This window comes from Tachysurus vachellii, chromosome 11 (assembly GCF_030014155.1).
Source record: "Tachysurus vachellii isolate PV-2020 chromosome 11, HZAU_Pvac_v1, whole genome shotgun sequence".
In the NCBI taxonomy this organism is placed as follows: domain Eukaryota; kingdom Metazoa; phylum Chordata; class Actinopteri; order Siluriformes; family Bagridae; genus Tachysurus; species Tachysurus vachellii.
The window spans coordinates 8,200,001-8,216,085 of NC_083470.1; the positions used below are offsets into that span (position 1 = coordinate 8,200,001).

At 37.1% G+C, this 16,085-nt stretch overlaps 1 protein-coding gene across 1 annotated transcript in view; it reads left to right on the forward strand.

Moving 5' to 3' along the window:
- Nucleotides 1-16,085, forward strand: part of sema3b (sema domain, immunoglobulin domain (Ig), short basic domain, secreted, (semaphorin) 3B) — a 53,825-nt gene that overhangs the window by 24,046 nt on the left and 13,694 nt on the right. Inside the window, exons 2-4 of the mRNA XM_060881052.1 lie at nucleotides 9,058-9,318; nucleotides 9,524-9,681; nucleotides 11,278-11,340. Coding sequence (XP_060737035.1) covers nucleotides 9,186-9,318; nucleotides 9,524-9,681; nucleotides 11,278-11,340 — 354 coding nt within the window. The 5' untranslated portion in view covers nucleotides 9,058-9,185. The remainder of the gene's footprint in view (nucleotides 1-9,057; nucleotides 9,319-9,523; nucleotides 9,682-11,277; nucleotides 11,341-16,085) is intronic.

Below are 16,085 nucleotides of genomic sequence, written 5' to 3' on the forward strand. Positions count from 1 at the left end.
ACTCATTCTGATCTAGGCCAAAATAAGTGCTCTATTTTTTATGGTCTTGAATGTGTAGATAAATTTTTGATTGTAACACAAAATTATTAGTTTTTTAAACATTTCTATCTGTATTTGGATTTGAACCAGAAGTGGGTGTGGCCCAAATGTAAACCATACTACTAGCAGTTTGGAAAGCACTTTAAAACCTTTAAACGAAAGGAAAACCTTTAAACGATTTTGGTTGGTTTTAGTTCCCAAAATATAACCAAGCTAAGAATGAATGCTATAAATACATGCTAATACATGGTCTTTGGTTGTCCCAATTTTCATATGACTGCTCACAAATTTAATGTTCTCTAGGATCCTAGTCATGATGCAAAGCTTCAGTCTCAGTTGGATGTCCTGTAAATTTATAAAAAACTAACAAACAAACAAACAATAGTATACAGTAGCAGAGTTTGGTGAGGGGTCTGCTGTGGCCACAATTGTGTGTATGAACTTGATAAATGCTCACTCATATTTCATTCCGTGTGTGTGTGTGTGTGTGTACCCCTTGTGACTCTGAAACTTGGGTGGGGTGAGAGATGTCTACTTCAAAGACAGAAAGGATTAATGTTGATGAGGATTAACTTAATGATGGAGTGACCCACCGAGATAGAAAAAGAGAGGGAGTGGAAGAGATGCTCTTTTTATGAGGGGATGAAAGTTATACAAAGTACATTGCCTTTCAGTTCTTATGTATTTGTTATATTTTCTGATGTTATTTTTCTTAAAAACAAGTCATCCATGACAATAATGTTCTTCTATTCCAGTCGGGTTACAGAACTGCTTTGGGTGACTTTTGGGTGAATTTGTTTTATTTGTCACGTTCCTTCGTTGTTTGCTGTCACGGTGATTTGTGTCAGCTAGATTTTCAACATACTACACAAACAATCTACCATGATGTACAGAATACGAATCTCACACACACACACACACACACACAATCACACACATTTCCACTCATAACTGTATGGCTGTGTGTCTTATACTGTAAGTGAAAGTGTATTTAAGGTCAGGCAGAATTTCTTCCTAAACATGTGGATCATTTTTCTGTGGTCTTCTGATTTTCCGACTCTGAATCACTGAAGAGCTTATGATGACTAATGTGTGTTTTAATCTTCCCCTTCTTTAACTTTATTCTTTAACTAGCAGTCTTGTTTTGTTGGAGTTTTTTAACTTCAGCTATAAATATTGTGTGCTCTCCTGCTTCTTCTGCATGCTACACATAAGACTTACTTCAGTTTTAAAAGAATCAATTTTGAGTGTAAATAAGTTGACAGAAAAATCAAATTTTTGTGCTCAGATAATTAAAAGAATGCTTCATTTTGCTTCAAAACATTACTAGCATTAAAGCCACTGCTATGTAGCTAGCTTGAAAACAAGTTATCTTATCCTATATGGGAGCTAGATTTTTAGCTATTAAGCATGTGGTTACAACAATCAATACCAACTAACTAGATACTTTTAATAATAAGATTTATTAGCAATTTTTCCTCATAGTATGTGGCTAGCTAGTAATAGCTAATAAAAGCTTCACTGCTAGTGATCTCAAGCATAAAACCTGCATTAAAAATACATTTATTCTTTGATTTAACTTACATTTGTGTTACTTACTATGAGAGAATGTTTGTTAATGCTATAATGTAATCAATTCACATTAATCTAACAGCTGTCATCCTAAATGATAGCTAGGTTTCACTAATTTTGTTATTTGAAACAAAAGAAGGAACAAGAAAATGGACAAAAACATTTATTAATAGGCCTTGACAAACAGTGGTCTATATTTATCTAAATGGCATTATATCTTACCTAAATGTAATAAACGTGCTATGTTAATTCTCGCTGCATAGCTCAGCCGCTCAACAAGTGTTGCTGAACACAGCACCTTTGAGGAAAAGAGCAGTCTACAAATAACAAAAGGACTAATGAATGGACCAACAAATGAATATACAAATGAATGAAGGAATGAAATTTGTTTTATCAGTGTATGTTACACTAAGCTTATTTGTCTTAAATCACTTAAAGTTCCATTAGCAACATTCTGAAAAAGCTATACAGACATATTAAGCATCATCTGTCCCTGTCTTTTTCTTTCTGATAATTGATTCTGCTGTTTCGAAATGAAAAGAAGAGTTGTCATCATCGTTCTCTTTGGCAACAAACTTTGGCATGTGTGTGTATTCTTTACATCATGGTAGTTTGTTTAGAGCAGTGGGATGCTGTCACCCAGGGCTACATCTTAGTACTGTTGGAATGTGTGTGAGTGTGTGTGTGTGTGTGTGTGTGTGTGTGTGTGTGTGTTGGTACATGCCCACAAAATCAGGTACAATCATAAATAATCCACAGTTTGCTCAACTACTTCCTTTTTTGCCTCAAGCTCTGGTTTGTTATTATTTTATTTCACCACATCAAAATATTTTAGCTATACTGGACATTACCAAGTGTTGATCTTTATGAAATCATTCTTATCTTTATGGTAAGTGATAGAGGATTCTAGTCCGTTGTTTTGTTCATTTCTTATTCCTATAGAGGGATTTGAGGCTTTGGTTTTGCCTGGCAACACTGGAACCATGCCTATGCACAGAAGCTGATCAGGCATTCCAGTTGTACTTGGTTAGGTGTGTGTGTGTGTGTGTGTGTGTGTGTATGTGTGGTGTGAGTGTGGTTTTGCTGACAGTTAAACTTGGCTTCTAACACACTGATGATTGTAGTGACACCCATTGTGTGCATACACAGAGAGCGCTTTGAGAGACAGCTGAAATATCTTGTAGAGGTTTAGCATATTTTATTGCCCTGTTTACCCCTCCCTCCCTCTCCCTCCGTCCCTCAATCGAAGTTAAGTCCATTATTTCTGCCTATGAGTGTTATGTAGTGTGTGTGTGTGTCCATCATGCAGTGCACTTGTGGAGGAGTTTGTGTGCTTTTCAAAGTGGGCTGAAGTGCCTGCGGCTGGGTGCAGAGATTACCTCTTACACACACACACACACACACACACACACACACACACACACACACACACACACACACACACACACACACACATTGAGACTTGTCTCTGTCCTCCAACAGTTACAGACTGCTGTTTTAAATATGGACTCACAGCATTTAGTCTGTGTCTATGTGTGGGTTTGTTCTGAAATACAGCTTGTGTTATTGTTTTAATGTTTAATGTGCTTTTAAAAAAAGTGGAAGACATTCAGTTTTGTTTATTATGTGCATTTCCACAATATAGATATACTCTCCAAGATAAAAAAAATTGCTGAAGGTCTAATTGTTTAAGACAATCTGTTCCTTAAAGTAAAACATAATATAACTTTGAGGCAACATAATTACTGACAAGCATTTATACTCTATATCCGCTGGTTAGTATATTTTTCCAGAATGTGTCTGGCATGTATTAATATTAGCAGTAGTGCTACACAAAGCCTGTGTAGCAGTAGTGCTACACAAAGCCTGTGTATCAGATTAAATTGCACCACATAAAAAAATCATGAGCAGGCAACCCCAGACATACAGTATGTCGTCATGTTCGCTACATAGAATGTAACGTAATGGCCTTTGAGAATTATTTGGGATTCAGAGACATGCCTGTTGGGAAATTTCTTACACATTAGGGTTTGCCCAAAACAGCTTGTTGCCTTGATGCTAATGCTGTATTATAAATCTTTCATATTAAATGTTCAGGAGGCAGAGTTTCCATAGATACAATGTTATCTGTAAGAAGTTTGTCTAAAATCAACTTCAAAGCCAGAAAGATGCCAACATTCTAAAGGACAGAAACCATTGGGAAAATCATACAAATTTACTTAATAAAATTAAGTTTTCTAAATATCCTTCAGAGAGTAATTCAACAATCACACACCTTCTGTTTTCAAAATTTTTACGTCATTGTTTCTATAGTAACTAATTTGAGTTGCACAGTACTACCTACACATAATCTGAGACTAATAAACATAAGATAAAAATGTTATTTAACAAAGATAATCTGGCCTCCTGGCGGTCCAGCGGCAGGATCCCACGCTCTCATTGGCATGACCCAGGTTCGATTCCCAGGCAGTGAGCTAACCTAGCCACAAAAGAGTTAACTCTCAGTGTTGGTCCCAAGCCCTGATAAAATGAGACGGTTGTGTCAGGAAGTGCATCCAGCGTAAAACCTGCACCAAATCGAATATGCGGATCCGCTGCAGCGCCCCTGAACAGGCAAAAGAACAAAAAAGAAAAATTACAAAATAACAAGAAAGAACTACATAAAATTATAATCGCTGATGTAGTGACAAATTGTCTTGCTGTTTTCATATATAACCTTTTTAAATCTTTTCTATAGTAACCAGTTTGTTCTACTGTGGATGCTCCAAAAGCTCCATTTGTTAGAAATAAAATCAAAACATTACATTATATATAGTTTGTAATTAAATACACAAAGTGTGTTACTCGCCTTAATCCACATAGTGATTTTAGCCAATCAATGAAATGTTTCATTTAATGACACGTCTAATGAATTAACATTTTCTAGTTACATGTAAAGGTTGGGAACTTCCACAAACCTTTTTTTGGAAACTTTCCCATGCAATCCATAAATAAACAGAAATGTTTCCTAGCAAATAATCTCACCACATCAAATATTCTATGCTTTTTCTTTGCTAAAGATCATATTTTAAATCTTTTCATTATTAGTCTTAGATTATATTGCTAATTTAGAAACAGTAACTTTAACTTTAAAAGTGAAAGTGTGTTGGGGATTTAACATTGGACCTGTAGGAGTCTCTGAAGGATCACAACTCACAGAGAGAGTGAGAGAGAGAGAGAGAGAGAGAGAGAGAGAGAGAGAGAGAGAGAGAGAGAGACCTTCTATCCCTCTTTCTTTTTCAAGGACTGTCCAATAAATGTGTCTCCCTTCATCTCTAGGAGCAAAAGCCTCTGATCTCCTGCTGTCTCTCGTTCTTTTCGTCCTTTCTCCCTCCCTGTGTGAGCGCAGACCTCGCCTCTCTTGCTTTCTCACTATATTCTTTCTTTTCTGCTCCGCTGTGTGATGGGAGGCTCAGCCTGCTGGGAGGAGGCCAGACGAGCTGCTCAGGAACAATCGCTGCTTTTCTCTTCCTCTCGTTTTCCTTCAGTCTCTCAATTCTTCTCTCCCCTGGCCTCTTGCTCTCTATGCTTTCACGACCCTTGCTTTCACATGTCGCTGTGCTTAACCCAAAGAGGCTTATGACACAGTAATTACCCTTCTCTGTCTCTCTGTCTCTCTCTCTCTCTCTCTCCCCCTGTCTCTCTGTCTCTCTCTCTGTGTCTTTCTTATTCCCACTTAAAAAATGTCTTTCTAAGTCTGCATTAAAGCATTTTTTTATTCTAAATGTACAGAACAATGTCTTCTTCTCCTTCTCTATTTGTCTTACTCAGGTTGTCCTAGTTTTCCAAGTGCGTGGTTATAGTTCATTACTGTATATAGAACATTTGCATTAATGTGTTATTGAAACTGAGATTGTCTTGAACTCTCTTGTTTAACTGGATATTAAACTGGGTCTAAATTAGTGTGTTGAGAAACATACTAGTAATATTAAGTTCCAGTGTTTTCCCCTTCTTGTATTTCTCCAATGATGCTGGATTTATGGACATCCTGTAACCCTGTAAAGTTAGAGACAAATAACATTAACAATTAAATGTTTGGATCTGAAGTTTCCAGAAAACGCCTTTCTGTCACATTCACAGCTATACTGATGTGGAGAGGTTTAGTCCTATGAGTGGAACTGAGCACCTATTTTTGTGTGTGTGTGTGTTTGTGTGTGTGGATCTTGCCTTGGTTTGTAATGAAGACTTATTGTAAGGTAGTGGCACAGGGTTTAAGGAGGTGTGAAGGACGGAGGGATGCACTTGTTTTTCTCCTTATATCTCTTAGGACTGGGATCGTTCTGCCCTACCCAACCACACCTGCCTTTGTCTATGTGTGTACATGTGTGTGTGTGTGTGTGTGTGTGAGAGAGAGAGAGAGAGAGAGAGAGAGAGAGAGAGCACTTTATGTAGGACAACACTCTTGTATACAAACACTTTGTGATAGAGTGTCTCTGCTCCATAGTATATATGTGTGTGTGTGTGTGTTGTGTGTGTGTGTGTGTGTGTGAGAGAGAGAGGGGGGGTGCATTATTTATTAAATGGTGTGTGCAGCTAATAATTGTGAAACCACTCTTGACTCAGAGGGATACTCAGATAGAGGAGTTGTGGATGTGTGTGTGTGTGTGTGTGTGTTAGTGGTGTAAAGAGGACTGCATTAGGAAGTGCTGAATATGCAGCATATGTGTTCAGCATAGTCTCTTTATGTGTGTGTGTGTGTGTGTGTGTGTGTGTGTGTGTGTGTGTGTGTGTGTGTGTGTGTGTGTGTGTGTGTGTTATTGCATTAGGGAGCACACCATCTATATTCCGTTGTCAGTAGGTCGTCTCTCACCTCTTTGGTCCTGCAGATTAAACCTCTTTAATATTCAACACTGCAGCAAAGTGTGTGTGTCTGTGTGTGTGTGTGTGTGTGTGTGTGAGAGAGAGAGAGAGAGAGAGAGAGAGAGAGAGAGAGCATGTGTCAGAGTCAAAATGATATTGGCCTTGGAGGTTCCTGTAATGGATGAAAAGATTGCAATTTATTCCCCCTCTTCTAGCCTTGCAAGCATGGGTGCACACACACATGGGTGCGCGCACACACACACACACACACACACACACACACACACACACACACACACACAGATAGTTTAGATGCTGTTACCAGTGACATATATACAGATCTATTTAACGAAAAGAGAAATAAAGTGGAAGAAATGGACATCTGCTTTTCGTTTAATGAGTCCAAAGGGAGAAGACAATAGAGGGATAGAAGGAAGGAGGGAAAGAGACTGGGGGTGTGGGGGTGAATTGAGAGAATGATAGAATAGACAGATATGGAGTAATTGACAAAAAGTGATGCAAGTGAAGAAATGGACAGATGGGGAACGAGACTTCAGGATGAACAAAGGAAACTGTAGCAATGGGCAAAGAAGGATAGGATGGAGTGACAAAAATTGTGGAATGGAAATAATTGGAGAGATGGTGAAAGTGAGAAATGAAGGGATGGAGAAATCATTTGGGAGATTGACAGTACTGGGGGAGAGTGAGATAATGAATGAAAGATGGAGAAAGGGGAGTTAAGTTAGGATTGGTGGGATAGAAATGGATGGAACAGAAGACAAAATGATAAAGTGATGAGCAGATGTGTATCGGAAGAAACGGGAATGGGAAAAGGGGATAAAAAGATGGAGAAAGAAAAATATGGATAGTGGAAGAACAGATGAAATAAAGAGAAGGTGAAAGGAGAACCAGAAAGTGGAGGGAGTATTAAATGGATGGTTGGAGAAACTGATGGATAGCAAAAGAAACAGCGGGATTGAGTGTGTGTGTGTGTGTCTGTGTGTGTGTGTGTGTGTGTGTGTCTGTGTGTGTAACTGAGGTCTGGCACCATCACTGCAGCCACTCTGTCCATTCAGCGGTTCTGTGGCAGGCGTCCACAAGTGGCGGCATAAACACACCACACACAAGCATGTGTGAGAGAAACAGAGGAATTATTTGTGTGTGTGTATGTGTGTGTGTGGGGGGGGGGGGAGGCTGGAAGGCTATTATCAAATTGCACCACATTGTTTAATAGAAAGCAATGAAGAGGCAGCAGCAGTAGCCCATTTGTTCATTCCTAAAATGTGTGTGTGTGTGTGTGTGTGTGTGTGTGTGTGTGTGTGTGTGTGTGTGTGTGTGTGTGTGTGTGTGTGTGTGTGTGTGTGTGTGTCAGCATTTGTGCATGCCTGAAATAATCTGCTCTAATATTAGTTGGACACTTTTGTAAAGTATGTTATGAATGAAGAGAAAGTGAAAGGGAGAGATGTTTTTATGACAGTGTAATATTAATAACATTACTATATAAAAGCTTAAGTAATGAAGACATATATAAAGATACATAAAGAAATAGAAATGCAGAGGATCCTGAAATTATATTATACAGTAAATGAACTGGTGTCCTCTGTATAGTGTGCTCATCCTAATTGAGGGTTAAGGGCCTTCTCTGGGGCCCAGCAGTGGCAGTTTGGTGGACCTGGGATTAAAACTCATGACCTTCTGCTCAGTAGTCCAACAATTTTACAGCATACAGCAGTGAATTTAAGTATTTCTTCAAATAAAAGCACCAAACATTGTTCTTTTTTCCCTGTTTATTATTAAATAAATAAAGTGCAGTTTCGTCTCTAGAAATCAGAAATATTGCTCAACAAAAAAGTCACCACAGAGTTGTGCTACACCAGGATGCAAACAGTGTATTATTTTCTCATACCAACATGCAGATTTTTTCCTTTTTCACTAGAAGATTTATTATTTATCCCCGACATCATACTGTTAAATTTTTTAGAGTAAGATTTCATGTTGTGGAAACAGACAAGTCATTTCCTGTTATCACTCATGTTATCACAATGATAAAAAGTCATTCACTCAGCAGCCTCTCCTTTTGTCATGCTTGAAATTACTGCCAATAAATGATTTTTACTTTCTCTTTTTTGTATAATAACAAATATATGATTGTAGTTATTTACTTATTATTAGTATTATTATTGTTATTATTATTTGATAATATCTCATTTGAGAAAGAAAAATATAAGAAACATGACGTTCTTTTTTTATAGACAGTAAGCTGATCAGTTTAAGATTTCTTTCAATTAATTAAAATGGGTAATAAAATATGTGCACACGGATTCTGCACCACAGACTGAGAATAAAATAAATAAATAAATATTATTGACTTACAGCATTCAACTTATCAGACAAAGTGTTCCTACTTGCCTATTGGTTGAGAAAGCTCCTCCTCTTGCACCAGCATTCAGGCTTTAGAGAGGTTTATGGGCATGGTTTAGAGGGAACACTAAGAGTACTTAGTATGTTTGCATTAAAGACTCAAATCTATTAGATTCGGCTAACTTCAGCCAACATTACTGACTATAGCTTAAAACCTTTCTCTTTCTTGTTTTCTTTTTTGACCAGTTCTACAATCTCATTGTCCGATCTGGAACCTAATCACAAAAACCCCTGGCAAATCAATTGACCAACCACTCTTCAGAGCATCCACCACCTAGAAGCTTCTCTCTGAACACTATTGAGAGTGTCTGAAGATGATGATGACTATGATAGTGGTGGTATTGACTGTGATGCTTGGCCTGATCAGTGTCAGTTCATCGTCCAGTGGATCATCTGCATCTTCTACCTCTTCCACTTCTGCACCAAGGATGAAGCTTACTTACAAAGGTATTTGTGTGTGCGTGTGTGTGTGTGTGTGTGTGTGTGAGAGAGTGAGAGAGAGAGAGAGAGAGATGGTTGTTAACTTGTTTCAGTAATAGTTCAGGTCCCATACCTGCAGATATCCTATTTTAAAACTTTCATTTAGAAATCTTTGTATATTTATGTGGAATTTGTGTAATTGTGTGCATCTATCTGTGTCTGTGTGTTGCAGAGCTCCAGCAGTTTAATGGAGTGAAGCGGTTTGACTTGGACCGCTCGTGCTGTTTCGGATCACTCCTATTGGATGAAGAAAGGGGCCGGCTCTTTGTAGGAGCGAGAAATTACCTGTTGTCACTCAGCCTGGATAACATTGCCAAACAAGAACAAAAGGTAAAAACACTACTACCAAAAATAAGTGGTTAGTATAATTTATCCCAAATGTACAGTTATTTACTTAATATCATTTTTAACTGAAAATTTCATCATGAAAATGGTTACCAGTGGCTGTAAGGTTTACTTCAGGGAACTATAGAGATTATCAAATGATGTGACTTGGAAATGAGTGCCAAATTACAATTAATGTGTCAGGAGAACAAAATATATAGAAAAAAAGTTTTTTGTTTGTTTGTTTTTTAAGATTTGTCTGCGTTGTCCGTCCTCAAAAGTTTCAATAAGAACTTATGCAAACTGACTCAGTGATCCTTAGCTTGTCTGTACTATGGGACATTTTATTAAACAATGTAAATGCAAAAGTCACATAACAGTGGAATTTCTGAAACCTTCAGATTTAGATGTGTAGCAAATTTAGCTATGGATTTCGGAGAGTGAATCTAGGGCTGTGGCATGGATTCCAAGGTAAGAATGAGTCCTGTCCTGTCAGCTTAGATTCACATAATGCACAGAATGGAAGACTTAGAATGTCTGAGCTGTATAAATGACTAAAAAGTAATGTGGCAGCAAAAACACATCAAACTGTGGATAAAGGCAACTCTGCCTGCCTTTTTCCTTCACCATTTATCAGTGTGTTTGTGTCCCGAGGCTGTGCTGGTTCTTGGAAAAAGTTCAAGATGGGAGATTTTGATAAAAGGAATCTAACGGAAAACTGCGACAGCTTTGCGTTAATTATCCAGAAATATGTCTGACTGATAGAAAAGCTGTAACTGTGTGAATGGCTTTCAGAGTACTGTGTGTATTTAGTTTACATCAGTGTAAAAAGAAGAGAAGAGTAAAAGTGATAACTGTTGGTTTAAACGGGTATTAAAGGTAATCTCTGCATGGCTTCCAGATGATACCTGATGACTTAAAGGTGATAAAGGCCAGCGTGCTGATGAATGACTGAGGGATTTTCATCTACCTCTTGAGTGGAAAAAGAAAAATGAGAGATGAGGTCACTGCTGAGGGCAAGAGTATCGCTGTCTAGGAAGAACACACAGACTCAAATGTACACACTTTTTTTTCACAAGTTACTATCCTTGTGAGGACCTTGCATTGACAGTAATATTAATGGAGCTAATTAATAGTATACCTAAATCTAACACTAATATTAATCTCTATAACTGAAAGAAAGATTTTTTGCTCTTTTCACTTTTTTTTTGTAATAAAAGATGCAGTTTTTATTATTTTTTTAAAGAGAAATATTTTTTTCTTGTGGGGACCAGCCAAATGTCCCCATAAATTAAAACCTGGCAGATATTCTTGTTAGAGACATTATTAGGCCATGTATATCTGTAAATCTTATTTGTGTATCTAGAGTTTGTCGGTGTGTGCGTGTGTGTGTGTGTGTGTGTGTGTGTGTGTGTGTGTGTGTGGGGCCCCTGGTTATGTTTTTAACAACAGGATATCCAAAGAGAATTTCCCTCTAGCTACTGGACAAGTCAAACCCTGTCTAGGTCATGACCTTTTCCTTAACCCTGCCCCATCTCTCTCTCTCTCTCTCTCTCTCTCGCTCTCTCTCTCTTTCTCTTTCTTTCTTTCTTTCTCTTATAGATTTACTGGCCAGCACCTGTGGAGTGGAGGGAAGAGTGCAACTGGGCAGGGAAGGACATCAATGTAAGATTTTATCAGTCACAACACATTGCTTTCTCCATTCCAAAGCACATGAGTATAAGTACTATCCTGATGAACTGGATCAGTATCAGATCTGATCCACTGAGGTATTTTATTTTGTAAACACCATTGATATCGACTGATGCAACACTGAACCTGCAGATTCAACACAATATCACACATTGTGTTGAATCATTTCGTCATCAAGCCTAAGGAGTTATATAATCCTTGGCAATAAGAAAGCTGCAGAGTGTTGTCTCAGGTACTATTAGAACATCAAGTTTAGTATTGCGGATATTCGGGGCTCTGATGTTAGTATTATTTGTTATTGCAAGTGCATGACATTTATCACTAGTTTAGAACTATCGGAAGCTTGTGATCCTATATTAGAACTATGACTAGAATTAGATCAGACTTATCCTGAAGCTAACAGCTAGAAATACTGTATACATTTGATCAATCATGGTATAAACCTAATGAATTTAATGTGTAGTTTATCTCCTAGTGTGCTCCAGAGCCCACTTTTTTGTCCTGCATTTGGACTGCAGATCAATACAGTCTGTCTATATAATGGTTATAAAGGTTAGACAGTGATTAGTGAAAGTCTCAGTCAGGCTCTGAATGTAGATGTGTGAAAGTCTGCCTAATCCTGGGGTCATCAATGGCAGTCCTGGGGGTCTGGAGTCCAGTACAGCTTGGTGAATCAACTCAGCAGTTAATTAGCAGGATTATGCACCATTCAAAATGGATTAGTTTTGCCAGAAGAGGTTTGTATGGGATTTTGTAAGTGAATTTAAAAGCCTGGTTTAGATAAGATTTGGCTAGGTTTGATCATTTTGATAGTCTGGATGTACCATATGCTGCATGTCAGCATTACATGACAGGCATGACCTACTTATCTAGGTCAATAAGAGCAGCATTACATTCAATCAAGTTAAACAAGTTGTAACACAAAATATAAACTCTTTATATGGAAGCAAAAGTATAGAAGAAAGAAAGTAAGAACGGTTCAAAAGAAAAAGATAATTTATCAAATGTTAGATGGCATGATAACTGATATATAATTGTAGAGAATTGTAGTGAGGCCGAGTTTGAAAATTTAGTGAGCCAAAAGTAAATATTTGTTCATTTGAAATGAACAAATGAGTAGGTAAAATTCAGAAGTACAGTATAAGTTGAAAGAAAAAAGATCCTTGACTGCTCCCAAGTAGCACAACAGGAAAGACATCACCCTATCATTGGGTGTCATTGGGTGACTCCAAACTATGTACTGTACAGTAATCAGTTAGAATCCTAACAAATGTACAAAATTTCCCCAAGTAAAGCGAACTGTGCTCCTCCTGGCCTCAATGCTACTGTAGCTCCACAGGACTGGAAGTGATGACTCTTCCAATTAGTTTAGATGTTCTTTTGCTGATTCTGTGTAATGTTGTTTCAGTGTATCAGCTGACTTTATTTCAATACCAAACCTCAGCCAAGTCAAACTTTTTAGCACTATGTGTAAAATTATGTGTGAAGATTGTAGTAATGTCATGACCTGATTGTTCTCATGGACAAAGACTACTTATTGGAAAATGTATTATATAGATGTGTTTGGGTTGGGTGTGAAAATGCTCCAGTGTTCACCTCTCCTACTGTATATGTTACAGTGTGTTTCAGGTTATCTAAATGTCTCTGAATGTACGCATGTGTGTGTATGCTGCAGGGGGTGTCTGACAAAAATTAGCTGATGCTGAAATCCAAGTTGAGTTTGACTTGGCAATGCACACCCTCACACATTCACTCATACACACAGGGGCAATATTCGGTGTGCTGACCCACAGGTTGACCTACATTATAAGCGGATGTGTGAAAAGAGACCACCATGGATAAGAGACTTTCCTAAACTTAAACACTACACTTCCCAGCTATCTGAAATGATTTTATTATTTTCTTTTCTTATGTTGTTTTTTCCCCATTCCCTGAAACTGAGTAAGAGAATCTTACTGGCTCCTGGATTGTTGACAGAACATTTTGACTCAATTTCTTTCTGGTGAAAAAGATTTTCTTTCTTTCAATCTCTCTCTCTCTCTCTCTCTCTCTCTCTCTCTCTCTCTCTCTCTCTCTCTCTCTCTCTCTCTCTCTCTCATTCTACACTTTATAAACCATCTTACCAGAGAGTGTTTAGTCTCTCTCTTTGACTGTGGGATGTCACAAGGTGACATTACACAGCTAAAGCCACATGCACACTCAGTCACTCATTATTCTGATTAGTCCTATTAGCCCTATATGGTGACTCATCCTAAACGGCTCATTTGGAACAGAGCTGATTGAACCAATCCTCAAATCTAGATGCATGGGGGTTTTACTGGCTGGATATACAAGACTGTGCATGCTCGTTGTTTAATCAAAATGAATGAGCTATTTATACCCGATAATGTAAAACTGTTTATAAAATTGCTTATTAGACGATCAGTTCAGGTTCCCATTAGTGAGTTTACTTGTATGTGCAGATACACAAACTCATGAGCTCTAGTAAGTTATGTAAATGTTCCTATGAGATTTTTACAAATTTATTTGTTCCTGTAAAAATAAGGCCCAAAGTTAACATTCTCACTAACTGCAATCAATAACATCAATTCATTTTATGATGCACTCAACATACTAATTCACTAAACACTCAATCGCAGATATGATGATGCCCCAGTAACTGAATTGGTTATCATTTTTAATCTTAATTTTAATTTTAATTTTTAAAAATATTCCCTAATGCCAATGTTAGCATGATAACAATATAATACAGACACATTGTCCACAGAGGTGGCTGGTATAAATGTTTCAAAAATATAACATATCGAGTCTATTATTTGAAATTTAGTGAAACAAAACTCATGCAGTTTTACGTAACCTCTTTGTTCAAAAATAAGGCATAATAAATGTGAATACGCTACTTACTCCGTCATCATATACAGAAAATCCAGACAGGGTCATCATATTAGTCTTAGAGATTTTTTTTTTTCTTTTTTTTTTTTTAAGGCAAATGTTACAGCTGTTCTCTTTTTATTCTTTTATTTGGTATTTATAGGAAGCAAGCTATGTGCCCAGTAAGTTATTAGAATTTTTAAATATTATTAAAATATGTTATAAATAAAATAAATTTAATCAAAATTATTATCTCTTAGTATTTATGACAATTTGCACACGTTGTTCTTATTGATTTGCACAGCCCTTATCATTTCATTGTAAAGCCACTGATAGATGACATTTTCATGACTGCTGTTCCAGTTGAGTTTTTTGATATACACTCTAGCTCCATGTTGTAGCTCCAGTATAACGTCACTTATACTGCTTATGTTTAGTGCTTCACGTTTCTGAAGAAAAAAAATAACAGTCTGCTCCACTAAGCCACATTAGCTACATCTGCATGGTCACAGGAGGATTTAATGTTCAGTATAATATACAGGTCAGAGGTTATAGTTCATGTATCTCACTTAGGGAGTCGAGCTAAGAGATACACACATGATCTCTGCTTAAATCACTGACTGAATCTCTTCTCATTTCTTTTGTTGTTTGTTTTTTCTCTCTGTCTCTTTGTGTAACAGCCTCACTTCAAATAATCCTGTCTTCCACTGAGCTGTGCCCTGCAGACACACACACACACACACAAAACATGACGAGTTTTCCCAACCTCTTACCCCTTACTAATTGCAAGCTATAAACCTATCGAAATAGAAAAGTGGGAGGACACAGAGAAAGACAAAAGCAGAGACAGAAAGGGAGAGGAACCCTGGTATAGACACAGTTTGTCTTCAATTTAATTGGCTGAAGATGTGTCAAAGCCCTTACAAACACACACACACACACACAGTGCATGGGGAGCAGTAAGCTCATAAACTCAAAAATAACCTTTTATTCTGGGTTCAGTGTGAGCACTGATTGTGTGTGTGTATTACCATAGGTAATATTAATAATTCATCACAAACTGAAACTTTATTTATCTGAAAACATGATCATGTATCTGGATTGGTTTGGGAAAACCTGTTGGAAAATGACTAGACATATAGTTCACATGAAAGACATGGAAATGTTTAGATTTGCACTTTGTTCTTAAATGCAGTCATGCTATCTAGACTATAAGCATTCGAATAAGTTGTTGGATTGTTACATATGGTTCAGCCAAATGGACATTAGTGTTTCTGTTAAATCTAGTGAAACAATGTTCCCGCATCACAGTAGTAATACAATAGTTAAATACAATCTTCTTACTTGTCACTTACATATAAAATGCTAGAACTTGTATCTCAACTTGTTCACTTCAGGAAACTCTGTTGTTTTTAAAAATAATATATAGAAGAACACTGGCAACCATACAAATACTACAAATGTGAGAGGCCTTAAAATGTGAGCATCTGTAGTAGATACTCTTTATATTCCATTTCACCAAGTCATTCTCAGGTCAAGTCGTAATGAGCTAAATAGTGTAATATATGGCAGCAAGGTCAGAAGTGTTAAACCATTACTGATCGTTTAACTACCACTTTTAAAGGTAGTTGTGAGAAGAATTAAATTTACACCATGTTTAATGTCTGACATTTGCCTTTTTAGTTTTGCATTGCAATTTAAGTTAATTAACCGGATTTGCATATAATTAACTTATACTAAGCTGCCAATTTAGTATCGTACAATCTGGATGTGACAATAATTACACACTAACTAAAGATAGTTAAAAAATAATAGAATGTAAGAACAGAAGTTTTTATTTAAAATTA